General features: G+C 36.5%; 1 protein-coding gene and 1 pseudogene across 2 annotated transcripts in view; one reads left to right on the top strand and one right to left on the bottom strand.

The window, feature by feature from the left end:
• The window catches only part of RNF169 (ring finger protein 169), a 75723-nt gene that overhangs the window by 29000 nt on the left and 30548 nt on the right, over nt 1–16175 (top strand). The window contains exon 2 of the mRNA XM_082659316.1: nt 1511–1584. Coding sequence (XP_082515442.1) covers nt 1511–1584 — 74 coding nt within the window. The remainder of the gene's footprint in view (nt 1–1510; nt 1585–16175) is intronic.
• On the bottom strand, nt 9070–10350 carry LOC309825615 (small ribosomal subunit protein mS31-like; annotated as a pseudogene). Its single transcript has one exon. The product of its transcript is annotated as a small ribosomal subunit protein mS31-like (transcript).

The following is a 16175-nucleotide window of genomic DNA, read 5'->3' as shown; positions in this document are numbered from 1 at the left end:
CATTATTGTAAAATGGGTATAATAACTACCTTATAAAGTTTCTGTGACGATTCACTGAGAAAATATAAAGTATCGTTCAGGTAATAGGTTCTCCATAAATGGATTAAAAGAATTTTTTTGACTTAAGGGTTTTGCTTTTCTCTTCCTTCTTCCCCTCCTCTTTTAAAGCATCTGGTTTTAGATACTATTTGCCAATAATTAGAAATGTACTTAAGAGATATGATTAAAATAGTCATCAGGACTTTTTTTTTAAGTGGGTGAAGGTGATGTCGTATTTGCCTCCCAAGACCTGGGTCTAATAATTCTCTTGGTAGAGCTTTAAGTTACTGTTTTCTGCATCTGTATTACATCCAGTGTTTCTGTCTAAGAATCTTCCACATTTCTCTGGTGTATATGAGTCTTTTTAAGATAGTTGAGACAACTGAAAAAGGACAAAAGTCAACTTTTTGAGGAGCCCACTTTTCTACAACAAATATTATCAACCTGAATAGGATATAGAGTTGTTAGTAAGTCTTCAAATAAATACTGTGTTTAAGTCTAAATATACATAGGGGTGTATCGAAGTGTCATGTACATTTAAGGAGACAGAAGTGTGTATTTTCTCCTTCCTTTTTGATAGCATTTAGGACTTATCTTTTATTCCTGTTCTTAAGTTGGATTTTTATTGTTTATATAGCCAGTGTGTATTGTGTGCCTTCTGTGGGCCTGGATATAGAGAAGGGGAGAAAAGAGAATTTCAGCTGAGAAAGAGCATAAAAGGGTTAGAAGTATATGGCATATATATATTGTAACCAGATAGTCAAGAGATGAAAGACACAGTGCTTTAGAAAGATAAAGTTGTGATCAGTCTCTGGAAAACCTTGAGTGACATATTGAAGAGTTTTGACTTTATTCTGTAAGCTGATCAAAACCACTGAAGGCTTTGAGGATAAAAAATCAGATTATATACTGAAAATATAAGTTGTATACAGGAAAATAGTCTGTTGGCAATGTTGAAAAAGAAGTAGAAAGAAACATTAGTAACAAAGTATTATGAGTAAAACTTTAGCTTATTTAAAATGTTACTTGGTAACATTGAACTAGGAGCTTTAAATATAGTTTTCCTTGAGGTCTTTTAACATGTTACATTTATCAGTGAGACCCTTCAGACCACTCTATATATTGATAAACTAATCTTCCAGCCTGTGTTTATTTTCCTCCATAGCCCTTAGTACCACCAGTTGTATTATATACACACATTTGTTTGTTTATTGTCTGTTTCCCCCCACAATATTGTAAGCTCCATGATAGTAAGGACTTTATTTGTTCAGTGCTTCTCCCCAGTGCTTAGAACTGTGCCTGGTTTATACCCTTTAATAAGTATTCATTAAATGAATGAATGAATATTCAAATTGTGGAAGATGACCACAATTTTTATGTGGTTTATGATGTGGGGGCAGCAGTAGGACAAGATCTTGGTTCCTTCCTAGAAAGTTCTGTTAAAAAGTGTTTTCTTTTCCCTTTCCTGCAGAGTTTATATTCAGAGCACCAATCAAATTAAGCAAGCCTGGGGAACTTCGTGAGGAATATGAAAGCCTGAGAAAGGTACAGTATAACAGTATACATATCATTATGCCATTCATTTTCTTAAAGTTAATTGAAATGATGACATTAAAGAATGCTTAGTGGGATTTTTGATTTACTAGGGATTTTTAAAATTTATAATGCAGAGCCTGTCTTTCTGTACCCTACCTTATACTGGTCTAGTTAGATTCTGTAGCTGTAATGGAAGTAGAGTAAACCTTAACTCAGAACCCCTTTTAAGCTTTCCTTTCAAAGATGAAAATGTAGCTCACACGGCCTATCATACACCTGCTGCAATAACTGGCCACCAAGAGTGGTATTCTTGGCATTTAAATGTTAGATAAAATCTAACATTTAAGCTTTAATAATAATAGCTTGTCTTATTTTTCTTTATCTTGCAAGGTTCCTCTAATTACATGTAGCTGGTATTATCTTTTACTGCTTTCACTCTCTTAAGTACTCCAGAAGAACTGTAACTTAGACTAGTAAGCGTAGTGGAATAATTTTCTAGTTAGGGAACGTTTACCATTGGGAAAGCTTTTAGCTGTGTCCGCATCATCTTATTCTTGATGTTTTCAAGCTAATAGTCTGGGAATCACTTGGAAGATTAAGGCTTCAGAAAGACTGGTAATAAGAAGTATGTTATAAGATTTGTATCATCCTTCCCTAGCCCTCTCCCTGAACCACCATCCCTTACCCAGGTTCATAAACGATTAGATAATCATTCTACATGTAGATATTTAATGTTTTATAAAGGCAAATAATCCACTTAATCTTAATCAGACATCATCATAAAACAGAGGCAAGACAATAACATGATGGCATTTTAGACTGAATGAAAAAGATCAGTATTTAATAAGGTCATGTTAAAAAGAAAAGATAAAAAACTGTGCTTAATTACTGTATATTCTTTGATCTTTTCTTTTAAATGAGAGTGTCAAATGCTGACTTGGGTCCTCATGCTCCTTTTGTATTGGTGTTGTGAGTTTTTTTGTTTTTCGTTTTAAATCAGTTACAAAGCTTTTTTCTACATAGAAACAAATTATTCTCGGGGGCTACATCAAAAGAACCACAGATTTCTCTTAAATAAAATTCCAGAATATGCAGATATTTAGTTTTAATATAACTTTTCAGAAACTTGGAGAATATGGAAATTTTGAAGCTGTCAGCTTGAAGATAATGAGAAAACAGGGACTTGGAGGTAGAAAAAGGAGGTAAAGCAGAAGGCATAGTGAGTGTAGAGATTTTTTTATAAGCCTTGGGAGAGAGAAGGATACCTTGGGGAACTGTTCCTTCGTCCTGTTAAGAAGGAGGGACAGGAAAATCGTTTTAAAAGCGACTGATAGCATAATGCTGTTGAGTGAAGCTAGGATAATCTCATTCTGCATAAACTGGATTGGGTTTGAAAAACACTCACCTGTGTCATTTGTGTTAAATAAATGTTAAATAGGTTTCCCCCCACCCATACTCCAAGTACCCAGGTTATCCTACACTCATTGTATAACCTGGAAAATGGAAATCCAAGTCATAAAATCAAAAGGCACTAATATGGCATACCCATGTAATGGAATACTATTCAGCAATAAGAAGGAATGAACCACTGATACATGCTACCAGATGGATGAGCCTCAAAAAGATGCTAAGTGAAAGAAACCAGATAAAAGAGACCACATATTGTATGTTTCCATTTATAGAAAATGTCTAGGAATAGACAGAAGTATAGAGACAGACAGTAGATTAATGGTTGGTTGAGTAGGGATGGGAATGGGGATTAACAGTAAATGATCATGAGTGATTTTATTACAGCGATGAAGATTTCTAAAGCTGATTTATGGTGTGTTCCACAACTTGGTAAATTTACTAAAAATCATTGAATTATATACTGGAAATGGATGAATTATATAATATGTAAACATATGCCTCGATAAAGTAAAAAAAATTAAGGCACTAGACATTTGGATGGAGAACTTGATAAAAAAGATGTCTCTTAGAATGCATATTTTCTGAAACAAAACAAATATATAATTATCTAGATGAATCCCTAGGGGAGGGAGATGTTTAAAAGTTTCTACTGAGCAAGCGATGGAAATTAATTCTATATAACTCATCATTACTAATTTGACATGTAATACACTATTTAGTATACTTTATTATTTGTTTAAATGACAGTAAAAACCTTTATAAGGGCTATAAAACATTAACAGGAAATTTTATTCCCCTAATTCTTGTTCTTTTAAAAGATGTTTGCTTACTAATCATAGATCCCTCCACCCATGGTGTAGTGTTATGCTTACTGAGGTTACTATGTTTCTAAATTTTATGATTCTATAAATAGGCTTATATTTCTAAATATGTTTAAAATTTTCTTCCTGCCATGTGTTGTAGTTAATTTTGTCTTTTTTATGCAGGAATATGCAGAGCAAAATGTGAAAGTTCTCCTTTTTCTTATTTTCCACTTTCTTCCCCAGAGATAACGAGTGTCAACAGTTTAGTGTATATCCTAGATCCTTTCTATATTTACACACACACACACACACACACACACACACACACTCTCTCTCTCTCTCTCTCTCTCTCACACACATATGCTTTAGTCTTTTTTAGTATAAATAAGATCATGATGTATATTCATTTATTCATCATATATTTATTATGTCCTTACTGTGTGCCAGGTACTAAGAATATGATGCTGAAGAAGACACCCAAGGTTCTTGACCTCGGGGAGATTTCATTCTAGTGGGGAAGATGTACAGTAAATAAACAAAAGAAAAAGAAGGGAAACTTGAGACACAAAAAGACTGTTTTTGATACAGTGATCAGGGAAAGTCTCAGAGAAGGCAACATTTAAGTTGCTACCTGAAAGAGATGAGGGAGCAAGCCAAGTAAACTTATGAGGAAAGAGCATTCCCAGCAAAGAGAACAGCAAATGCAAAGGCCCTGAGATAGAAACAAGTTTGACTTGTTTAAGGAACACTGTGGCTGGAACTGAGTGTACAAGTTGTGGAAGGGTGGTTTGGGGATTTGGTAAGATGTGAGTTGGAAGAGATAGAGGGCCAGATCAAAGAAGGCCTAGTTGCTTGGTAAGGACCTTAAATTTATTTTAAGTGTGATGGGAAGCCAGTAATATGATCTGAATTATACTTTTAAAAGGTCTCTGGTTGTTGTGTGGGGAATAAACTGTAATGGGTCTAAGAATTAGGAATTGGATTTACTGTGAATAGTAGAGACCCCAAAACAGTGACTCAAATAAATTAGGAGTTTTACTTCTCTCCAGTAACAAAAAGCTGGAGGTAAGCTGTCCAGGGCTGATTATGGCAGCTCTAGGACATCAGGGATGCAGGCTCCTTTTTGTTCTTCTGTTTAGACATCTTCAAGTGTGCCTGTCTCCTTGTGATGTGGATCAACCATCGTTGATCCTTCTGTAGAATCCCATCTAGACAGAAGGTAAGGCAGAAGGGCCTATGTCAGCTGAATTGGGTCTTTTAAAGAGCCTTCTCCAAAGCCGTACCCAGTGACTTCACCTGTATTTTGTAGTTGAGTGTCACAGACTCCCTCTAGCTGCCAGGAAAGCTGGGAAGCATAGTGTTTTAGCTGGGTACATTAACTTCCTAAGTAAAATTAGGGTTCTTTTATTTACTTATTTTTATAAATTTATTTTTATTTTTGGCTGCGTTGGGTCTTTGTTGCTGCACGCGGGCTTTCTCTAGTTGCGGCATATGGGGGCTACTCTTCGTTGCAGTGCACAGACTTCTCGTTGTGGTGTCTTCTCTTGTTGCAGAGCATGGGCTCCAGGCGCGCAGGCTTCAGTATTTGTGGCTTGCAGGCTCTAGAGCTCAGGCTCAGTAGGTGTGGCGCACGGGCTTAGTTGCTCCGTGGCACGTGGGATCTTCCCAGACCAGCGATCGAACCCGTGTCCCCTGCATTGGTAGGCGGACTCTTAAGCGCTGCACCACCAGGGAAGTCCCTAGGGTTGTTTTAGTAAGGAATGAAAGAATGAATACTGGAGTGAGAGGCCCGCGTACCGCAAAAAAAAAAAAAAAAAAAAAAAAAAAGAATGAATACTGGGTAGGCAGCTAGGCTGTCTCTGCCTCATGGGACAAGAATGGAAATAAGACCAATTAGAACACTTTTGGAGTAAGCAATGGGTTGGGTTTAACGAGGATTAGGATTTTACCAAAAGTATGACAGAGGGAATGATGCTGTGGACTTGAAGGTGTATACGAGGAAGTTGTTGTAGTTTTGGACTGTGGTTATTTTAAGGAGGTTGTTTGAGGAAGGAATTGAGGACATGGTGGACAATGAGAGTGGTAGAGTCAGTGGACTGGAAGTTTTGATGGTGTTAAAGAATTATAAAAGTAGGGTGACTAGCATATAAGTAAAGTTGGAAACCTAGAAGTCGTCGTCTAAATGTGAGAGGGTTAAATGTGAGACTGGGTGGTGGTTTAGTTATTGAACATGACAGGGTTTAGGGTATGATTATGGGAGGAGGTAACTGAAGTAGGATGGAAGAAAAGATTTATCTAGAAGGAAGTGAAGAAACTGAGAGAATATACTGATATTGAAATCTTCAGGAATATCACTGGAGTAGCTGGGCAGAAACTTAAGTGCCAAGGTTTTCTGTGAATAAGGGGAGTTGACAGGTGACTACCTCAAAGAGGGGTTGTGGGTATTACAGTCTGATGGTAAATACTTCATAGAAGCTAGGAATTTTGAGGAATAATATGATCTATTCTGTAGCCAGTTTTTTTTTTTTTTCCCTCTAACAATATGTGCTTTTTTTGTGGAGGGGCCGCAGGTGCTTTCATATAGGTACTTTTTTCATACTGAATGGTATTTCATAGTGTGGATGAGGCATAATTCACTTAACCATTGATCATTTAAATTGTTTTCCATTTCCCCCAGTTTTGAAGAGATGTTGCACTAAACACACATGAACATATCTGAGCAAATACTGCCTTTAAGTTAGATTGTTAGAAGTGAAAGTGCAGGTCAGATTGTATATACACTTTGTATTTTGGTGGATATTCAAAAGACTTCTTTCAACTTAACTCTCTTACCAACAGTAAAAGAGAGTCCCTTTTCTTTAAATCTTTGCTAAGCCTTTATCATTATTTTTAATATTTTGCTATCTGCTGAATAAAATATCTCATTGTTTTAATTTACATTGCCCTGGTTACTAGAGAGGAGGAGCATCTTGTGCTTACTGGCCATTTACAGGTTTTCTATGAATTGCTTACTTATAACCTTTAGGTGTGAAAACTAGTTCCATCTTTTGGATATTTGTGATCTTGATTGCTAATGGCATGCTGTATTTTCTGTGCTTTTATAGATGTATTCTATTAAAAAGAAGTTTTCTGACATTTTATGGTGTTTTCAGTAGAAGGAGAAAATTAGCATGTGCTCAGTCCTCCATCTTGTTACATTGATTGGGGAAAGAATTTTGTTATATTCATTCTTGAATATTTATATTCTTATTATATATTTTTTGAATTTTATTTTTTTATACAGCAGGTTCTTATTAGTCATCAGTTTTATACACATCAGTGTATACATGTCAATCCCAATGGCCCATCTTGTTATATTCTTGTCTGCAGTAAATATATGTTGAAATGAAAAAATAAGTTTTATGGAGAAATTATTTCAATATTGATCTCTTTATGGTTCTCATCTATATAAGATTGACTGTTAGTAATTTTGTGTTTTGAAATAATTGATTCATCCCTATAAATTCTATTTATTGGTTGCATTAAGCTTATTATTTACACCATTATTCCTTCTGCTTATGCAGTTTGTTAGGTGCTTAACTTTGACCACATGGTTAAATAATAGTTGCTTTATATTAGATTTTGGAAACATATAATCCAGCATGCCCTTGTTTGTCTTCGTTGAATCATTAGACTCTGAAAGGTTAAAGGTAGGGGAAAAAAAACAGCCTTTGCTTCGAGACTGCTTATCTCCCTGGTTTCTGTAGTGGGAAAGATGAACTGCTTTTGATAATTCTGCGGATCACATGAGTGGTTTAGGCTTTCTCTGAATTGGTTTACTGACCTATCCATTTTCTTTTTTCTCCCTCACCACTGGTTCGTTTTTGAGGAGTATTTTCTCCCCATTGCTGGCTGAATTATTCAAGTAGTAAGCATGCAGTTCTAGTCCTTAGCCAGAGCACAGAGTAATCAGATACAGTCAATGGGTTACTGAAGTGAGTAATGACTTTATAAGGCAGACATTAACTTTTCTGAAGGAGTTTTTTAAAGGTAAGTAAACTTTTAGGGCCTAATTATCTTTGAAATAATATATCTTTAAAGTTCCTTTTATTATTTTTCTGCCATAAACTGTAAAATATAGTGTACTTTATTAAAGCTTGAACATTTCACTTAAATCTGTTTGGCTGTACAGTGTATCATGAGCTGAATATTGAGCTGGCCTTTCCCTTATTTTTTTAATTTACTTATTTTAAAAGAAACTTGTATTTATTAAAATATATTCTGTTGCACCATGGATGCAGCAGGTTGTTTGCTTGTTTAAAACATTTTTTTCCTATTAGATTGTGAAATCTTTCAAGATGGATCTGTTTGTTTAGTCTCTTTAACTCTCCACCACATCTAATATAATATCTTGCACTTATATATTTATTACACATGGATTGAATTGTTCATCATCCAGTTTCAAAGCCCCTTCTTTTAAGAGAAATGACTTGTGTAAGGATATACAGCTGGTTCATGATAGAACTAGATGTATTTTAAGATTTCTAGAGTTCTTTTTACTACATTATTTTCTGTGCTTCTTCCTCTGAAATGTCAATATGTAATCTTTGAGGAAATGCATACTTGGGTATGTGCTGATGTGCATCTTTCTAGAATAAGAAATAAATACAGAATCTCATAGTACATCTTTAAGAGCAGGTAAGCTGTATGGTACTAAGAAGGAAAAACTCTCAAAAGAATAAGTTTTAATTTTGACTGCACGAGGGAACAACTGTTTAGTTTATAGGATGTTCAAAATCGGAAAGTGTTAACGTGGTTGTCTTTTGCTATTTACAACTACCCAGACAAGGAGAAACAACTTTATCAAGTTATATGCTTTTCAAAGAAAACAACACATTTGGGAAATACAAAGCATGATCAAATTTAATTAGAATTGCAGGTTATTCATGTTATATCTGTAATGTCCTGTTTTTCCTTGTCTCTTTCATTTATGAGAGGAGACGATCAATAGTTATAAGGTTACTACATTAGTATAGTATTTTATGTGGTTTAGAGACTAGTTTAAATAAAATCATTTCAGTGCTCCTTGAAAGCCAAATGAGAGAATTTTCTAGAAATAGTCACAACTCTTCTGTCCCTTGTACAAAATAAAACATTTTGTTAAAGTATCTGATTAGTGAAGCTTATAGTAAATTTAAACAGCTTTATTTTTTCTTATTTATAAAAGGAAGCAGAATTATAAAATTCTGTGAATTGTAAAAAGAAAAAAAATTATAAAAAGATTTAAAGGAGAAAGGGAAAATTACCAGTAATTCTGCCACCTAATAACCATATTTAAATGTTTATTGTATTTTTTTCTAGTCAAATTATTTTGTTTATAATACCAATCTCCAATAGCTTGAAATAAAAATTTCCCGTTGAACTGTATGTCACTCTCTTTAAGAACATCCTGTTTTTCATTAAAGTAATTTCTAAACCACTCTAAGTGTTCGACCTTCTGCTTAACACTCAGATGGGTTTTTGGAAAGGCCAGGTCACCAGCTCCATGAAGTGGCGAGTTGATCCTTGTTTTGGAAAATCCTCCAGGTATTTATCCAGAAATATATGTTAATGAGATTCTGAACCCTTATCATCAAAACCTGCTTCATTGTTAATTGGGACTCCCACAGGTTCTCCTCTTTTGTCCATTGGCTCATCTCTTCAGAATCATTCTGAAAGGACTGTTCATTGACTGTGGCTAACTGCTTAGCAGATTCCACAATCCAAAGTGAAGGTGTTGTCTCTGTGTGTCAGGTGCCTCTTTAGTAACTGCCTTAAGCCCAAAAATATTAAGCCTCTTGCCTTTGAATATATTTTTCCTAAAACTTGTTCTAAGATCAGTGGTCTTAAGATCAGGTTGAAGATCCTGACCAACATCATCATCATCAGCTCCTTCATCAAACTGCATCTGATTCACTAGTCTTGTACTAACTCTAGCTGTGGCAGGCAGATCTGGCAACTTTCGTAGCTGATATGATGTTACTGAAACTAATTTTAGTTCTTTTGCCCTCTTTCTGTGCCCTTGAGTCTTCCTTGTGCTGCTGAAGCAGCTCTGACTTGGTCATCTGCTTGTCAAAAGGGGTAGTCTGCAACAGCAGGTGCAGCCACCACCAACTCAGGACTCAGGGATTCACTTCTCTTTTGGGGACATCTTCTGGAGCTTTTTGAAGCCTGCTAGTTGTAGCCTCCACACTTTTAAGTTGTCTTCTGTTGGGTGGCTTTGTTGTTTGTACATTTACTGTGCTTTCAACTTTCATGCCCTTAATAATATTTATCAAGTCTTTTTTCTTATTCTTCTTTACACTGTCTTGGCTGTCTCTCTCCTTGGAATCTCATGGATTGGAGCCAAATGCTTATCTTTCTTGCTGTAGATCATGCTGTTAGTACCAAAGTATCTTTGGATATTATTTTTTTTGTTCTGACCATTATATTCAGAGAAGGAAATAACACAAATTGCAGCTACCAATTCCTCTGGGCCTCCAGAGCACAAAGGGAGGTGGGAAAGGGGGCAAAGAGGTAGGGAGCCCCACACTCTTGGAAACATTGTGGAGAAACAAGCTGAAATGGGAATACAATGGGGGTAGTGCATCCTCTGCCAAACATGCCCCACCCCCATTACGCTTAGTGAATAAGTCAGACAGAGAGAGACCAGTACTGTATGATTTCACTTATATGTGGAATCTAAAAAACAAATGAACAGACATAACAAAACAGAAAACAGTTATAGATACAGAGAACAAACAGGTGGTTGCCAGAGGGGAGAGGGGAGGAAAGAAATAGGTGAGGGAGATTAAGAGGTACAGACTTACAGTTGCAGAACAAATGAGTCATGAGTATGAAATGTACAGTGTGGGGAAATATAGTCAATAACTATGTAATATCATTGTATTGTGACAGATCATAACTAGATTTATCATGGTGATCATTTTGAGTACAGAAATATTGAATCACTATGTTGTGTAACAGGAACTAACATAGTGTTGTAGGTCAGTTGTACTTCAAGAACAAACAAGCAAACTTACAGAAAAAGAGATCAGATTTGTGGTTACCAGAGGCAGGAGGTGGTGGGAAAGGGAATTGGATGATGACAGTCAAAAGGTATAAAGTTCCAAGTTATAAGATAAATAAGTACTAAGGAGGTAATGTACAACATGATAAATATAATTAACACTGCTGTATATGAAAGTTAAGAGAGGGACTTCCCTGGTGGTGCAGTGATTAAGAATCTGCCTGTAATGCACGGGACACGGGTTCGAGCCCTGGTCCAGGAAAATCCCACATGCCGCAGAGCAACTAAGTCCATGTGCCACAACTACTGAGCCTGTGCTCTAGAGCCCACGAGCCACAACTACTGAAGCCCGCATGCCTAGAGCCTGTGCTCCACACAGGAGAAGCCACCACAATGAGAAGCCTGTGCACCGCAATGAAGAGTAGCCCCTACTCACTGCAACTAGAAAAAGCCTGCATGTGGCAACGAAGACCCAATGCCCCCCCCAAATAAATAAATTAATTAATTTAAAAAAAAAAGAAAGTTAAGAGTAAATCCTGAGTTCTCATCACAAGGAAAAAATTTTTTCTTCTTTAATGTTGAATCTGTATGAGATGATGGATGTTCTCTACACTTATTGTGGTAATCATTTCATGATGTATGTAAGTCAAATCATTATGCTACACTTTGAACTTGTACAGTGCTGTATGTCAGTTGTATCTCAGTAAAACTGGAAGGAAAAATGTTTATCATAAACTTAAGCTTAAGACTTTTTACAGAATAGATTTAGGATCACACTTTACATGCCCTTTTTACTGACTGTTTTGTTTAACATATCATATGAAGCTTTCCATATCAGTGTATTTTGATCCATGCCAACATTTTTAATGGCTGTATAAAATAACAGAAAATATCATTGTGATATATTACATGCGTGCCAATATTTTACTTAAAGCCAAACCATTCAAGAATCAGAAATCACTTTTAAAAATATGATATTTAAAAAAGATTCCACAAGATAATTTTAAAAATTTCCCATCTCTATCCAAATCTGTGTAAAAATTCACAGGTAATCCACTTTCAGTAAAATTGCCAGCTTGGTTTTATTTTTCTGGTTTCAGATGAGAGTTTAAAACCTCATTTGCTGCTTACATTTGAGAGTCCACTTTTTGTTTGTTTATGTCAAACTTTAAAAAAAATTGCAGGTGCTCAGTAAATCACAATACAAATGATGTGGCTATTTTGCCCTTAGCTGACAGGCAGTTTATTAAAGTGCTTAAGAGCCATCTAAGTTCAAATGCTGACTCTCCATGTGAATTTGGGCAAGTTAGTTCATCTCTCCATTTCTTAGTTTCCTGGTCTGTAAAGTGGACCCCATAGTACCTAGCTTAAAGGGTTATTGTGAAATAGTGCCTGGTACATAGTAATCCATATATAAGAATTATTATTATTCTTTAAAATTTGGAATTAAAAAAAATCTAGCACAGGGCTTCCGTGGTGGCGCAGTGGTTGGGAGTCCGCCTGCCGATGCGGGGGACATGGGTTCGTGCCCCGGTCCGGGAAGATCCCACATGCCGTGGAGCGGCTGGGCCGGTGAGCCATGGCCGCTGGGCCTGCGCGTCTGGAGCCTGTGCTCCGCAACGGGAGAGGCCACAACAGTGAGAGGCCTGCGTACCGCAAAAAAAAAAAAAAAAAAAAAAGGCAAGCTACCGTGAGAGGGGAAAAAAAGTGTGGGTGTGTGGGTGGGTGTATGTATGTATCTTGTAGGTATATTTTTTTTCTTGAAAACTGCCTCATATTCAAAAAATATAAATAACTCCTACAAATTACTAGGGAAAATCCCAAATATTTTAAAGGAGAAAGGGCAACGATGTGAATAGGCACATCATAAAAGAGAATTTCCAAATAGTCAATAAAGACATGAAAAGCTGCTCTAGATCTTTAGTCATCAGAGAAATGCAAATTGAAGTCATAATGCAATATCAATATATATGCACTGAAATGGCTAAAATAGACAATACTGTTAACAAGGTTGAGAGCAACTGTCATTCTGCTACATTGCAGGTTGGGGTGGGAGTGTAATTTGTACAACCAATTTGGGGAAACTATGGCAGTGTACCCGTGCGTTATGACTAAACAGCTTCTCTTTTAGAATATACCGCACAGAACAGTATGTGTATCAGGATACATACACAAGAATGTTCACAGCAATTTATTTGTAAATAGCTACAAATTAATAACTATGCAAATATCCATTAACAATAGAATTGTTGTTTTGTAGTCAAACAATGGAATACTATAAAACAATGAGAAAGAACAACCTACTACATGCAACTACATGGATGAATCTCACAAATGGAATGTTGACTGAAGGAAGACAGATTCAATACATATATAAGATTCCACTTATATAAATTTCAGAAATAGGTGAAATGATTCTTTTTGGTGTGGGAAGCTGGGATCATGGTTACTTTGGGGTGAGGAATAGGCACAAGGGGTACTGCTAATATATTGTTTCTTGATCTGGGTGGTAGTTACATGGATGTGCTTATTTTGTATAATTTGTCATGCTTTACATTTATGATTTGTACACTGTATATAATGCTTTGATTTTTAAAAGTTTATTTTTGGGAATTCACTGGCAGTCCAGTGGTTAAGACTCTGTGCTTCCACTTCAGGGGTTCGATCTCTGGTCGGGGAGCTAAGATCCTACATGCCACGCGGCCTGGCCAAAAAAAAAAAACAAAAACGTTTATTTATGAAAATTAATGATGAAAAAGTAAAGATATTTTGAGGAAAAAAATTACATTGTACTCTTGATAGTGTGGCTGAGAATGAGATTACTGTACAGAAATCAATAGTTTTTCTTTAATAATTAGCGTCTAAAAATGGAGGCAGGGACTTCCCTGGCAGTCCAGCGGTTAGGACTCCCCGCTTCCACTGCAGGGGGCATGGGTTCCATCCTTGGTCAGGGAACTAAGATCCTGTGAGCTGCTGGGCGTGGCCAATAAATTTAAAAAAAAATGGAGGCAGTAATAAGCATTCCACTTACAGTGGTGGGCGGCTTCACTTGGTACAAGCTGAGATCTCTTTTGTTTTGGCTCCTACTGCTTGCCTCTTGCTTTTAGCTCTAGGGCTTCTCTGTGGTTGCTGCTGCAGTCCCTACCATGAGAACTTACTTGAGCCAGCGTCAGGGGTATTTAACATCCCGTGGAGCAAACTTTGGTCAGCAGGAAGTGGGAGTCTATATATATATATATATATATATATATATATATATATGCTTCCCCCTTTCTCACTTCTGATTGATAGTCTTGAGCTGCATTGCATACAGTTTCTCATATTGTCTTCTGTAGCCAACTGTCAAGCCAACCACTTTTACTGGCTTGCTGTCTTTCCTTGTTATACTACTCGATCCTTAACTCCTGCTACCCAATAAAGTATTCATGAATAAGCCTTCTACTCAGACTCTGACCTGCTCCCCATAACAAAGAATTATCTAACCCAAAATGTCAGTAGTGCTGAGGTTGAGAAACCGTGGTATTTGAAGCCAGTGGTTTGCTTTAAAATCTAAGCTCTTCGATATTCAAACACTGACTTCAGGAAATAACCACTGAATGTTAATTTTTGTGTCTATAAAATGATAATGATAAGGTAAGCTCTATAAACTTAATGCCCAAAACATGGAAGAGTTCAGTAAACAGCAGCTATTGATACTTCTTATTCAAGTTTATATGCTATTTTCTGACACCAAGTCATTTTCGCTGAATATAAAAACTCTTTCCTAGATACCAAGTTCTCAAGTCCTTATAAATAACCATCAAAAGGGACCAAAAAAAAAGCATCTGCAGAACCCAATATAGAGAAAACACCAACATGATTCATGTGAAGATTTAAATGTATATATGGGTTTTTCAATTTTGTAAATTTTTACCTTTAAGGTGATGCTGTGTTAGCAGAGACTCAACATTGCAATGAGAAGGTTGTTTTGCCAACAACACACAAGTTTATTGTCAAAAACTTTGAGAGCAGCCATAAACATTATTAGGAGGCAAAGGATGCATTCTAAAACACTAGAAAAGCCAGAGAACATAGTATGTAAACACAAGCACAAAACAAAATAACACTAAAGTACATAAAACAGGAAATTTAATATTTAGTTTTTTTGTTTTTTTTTTTTTTTTTGGTGGTACGCGGGCCTTTCGCTGCCGCGGCCTCTCCCGTTGCGGAGCACAGGCTCCGGGCGCGCAAGTTCAGCGGCCATGGCTCACGGGCCCAGCTGCTCCGCGGCACGTGGGATTCCCCCAGACCGGGGCACGAACCTGCGTCCCCTGCATCGGCAGGCGGACTCTCAACCACTGCGCCACCAGGGAAGCCCTAATATTTAGTTTTTTAAAAATAGCAACGTCTGTGTATGTATATATTGTTGGGGGCTATCCTATGCATTTTGGATGTTTAGTAGCAGTTCCTGGCCTCTACCCACTAGATGCCAGTAGCACCACACACCTTATCCCCTCAGTTGTGACAGTCAAAAGTGTCTCCAGACATTGCCAGATGTATCCTGAGAGGCAAAATCATCCTTGGTTGAGAACAACCGAGGTAAACATAGGTTTGAATTCCAGCTCCAAGGCTATGGCTCTGTGAATTTGCCATAGTTTTTTTTAAACCTTAGTTTTTTTTTAATTTTTAAAGTAGAGATAATGAGATAATGTAATAGTGCTTTAGCTCCGCACCTGACACACAGAGTTCAGTAAATGATAACGTGATGCTAAAACCTGTTTTTTGTGTGTGCCACTCTGCCTTTCTATTCTCTAAAAGTGAAATGCCCCTTTGTAGCCTGTGGTCATCTAAGATCATTAAAAGGCATTGATGTAAGATCATAAAAAGGCATTGATCTTTCATGTGGGCAGTTAGCATAGACTTCAGGTTTGCTTTCTGCCTAGCTATGGATTAGCTTTCTTCCTCTTGTGTTCTTGTTTGACTTGGGCAGAGTTGGGAGTACATTATTTCATTTGAGTCTCCTCCTGACGTAACATTGTTTATGGTGTTCTTTGCATATTCATAACCTCTTGAATTAGACCCAGCATGTTAAAGACTAGTTCAGGCTTATTGGAATCATACCTGTGGAAATTGGAAAGATAAGACTAAATCTTATTGTTGTTTATTGTTATTGTTGTTTTTGTTTTTTAACCCAGTTGACAGCCAATGAAAAATATTTATTTGTTCTTTAGTTTTATTTTATAAGTATGATTAAAAATATTAATAGCCTAGAATTACTTTCATATACATTGTCATTTAAATTTTATTAAAATCCTAGGCAATGAAAAGAGAATAAAGGGAGGTTAGGAAAGGGAACTCTTGATATACTGTAAGTATATAGC

Source organism: Grampus griseus (assembly GCF_964374135.1).
Source record: "Grampus griseus genome assembly, chromosome: 8".
NCBI classification, from domain to species: domain Eukaryota; kingdom Metazoa; phylum Chordata; class Mammalia; order Artiodactyla; family Delphinidae; genus Grampus; species Grampus griseus.
Note: the sequence above shows the minus strand (reverse complement) of the source record. Positions and strands in the feature narration are given on the sequence as shown.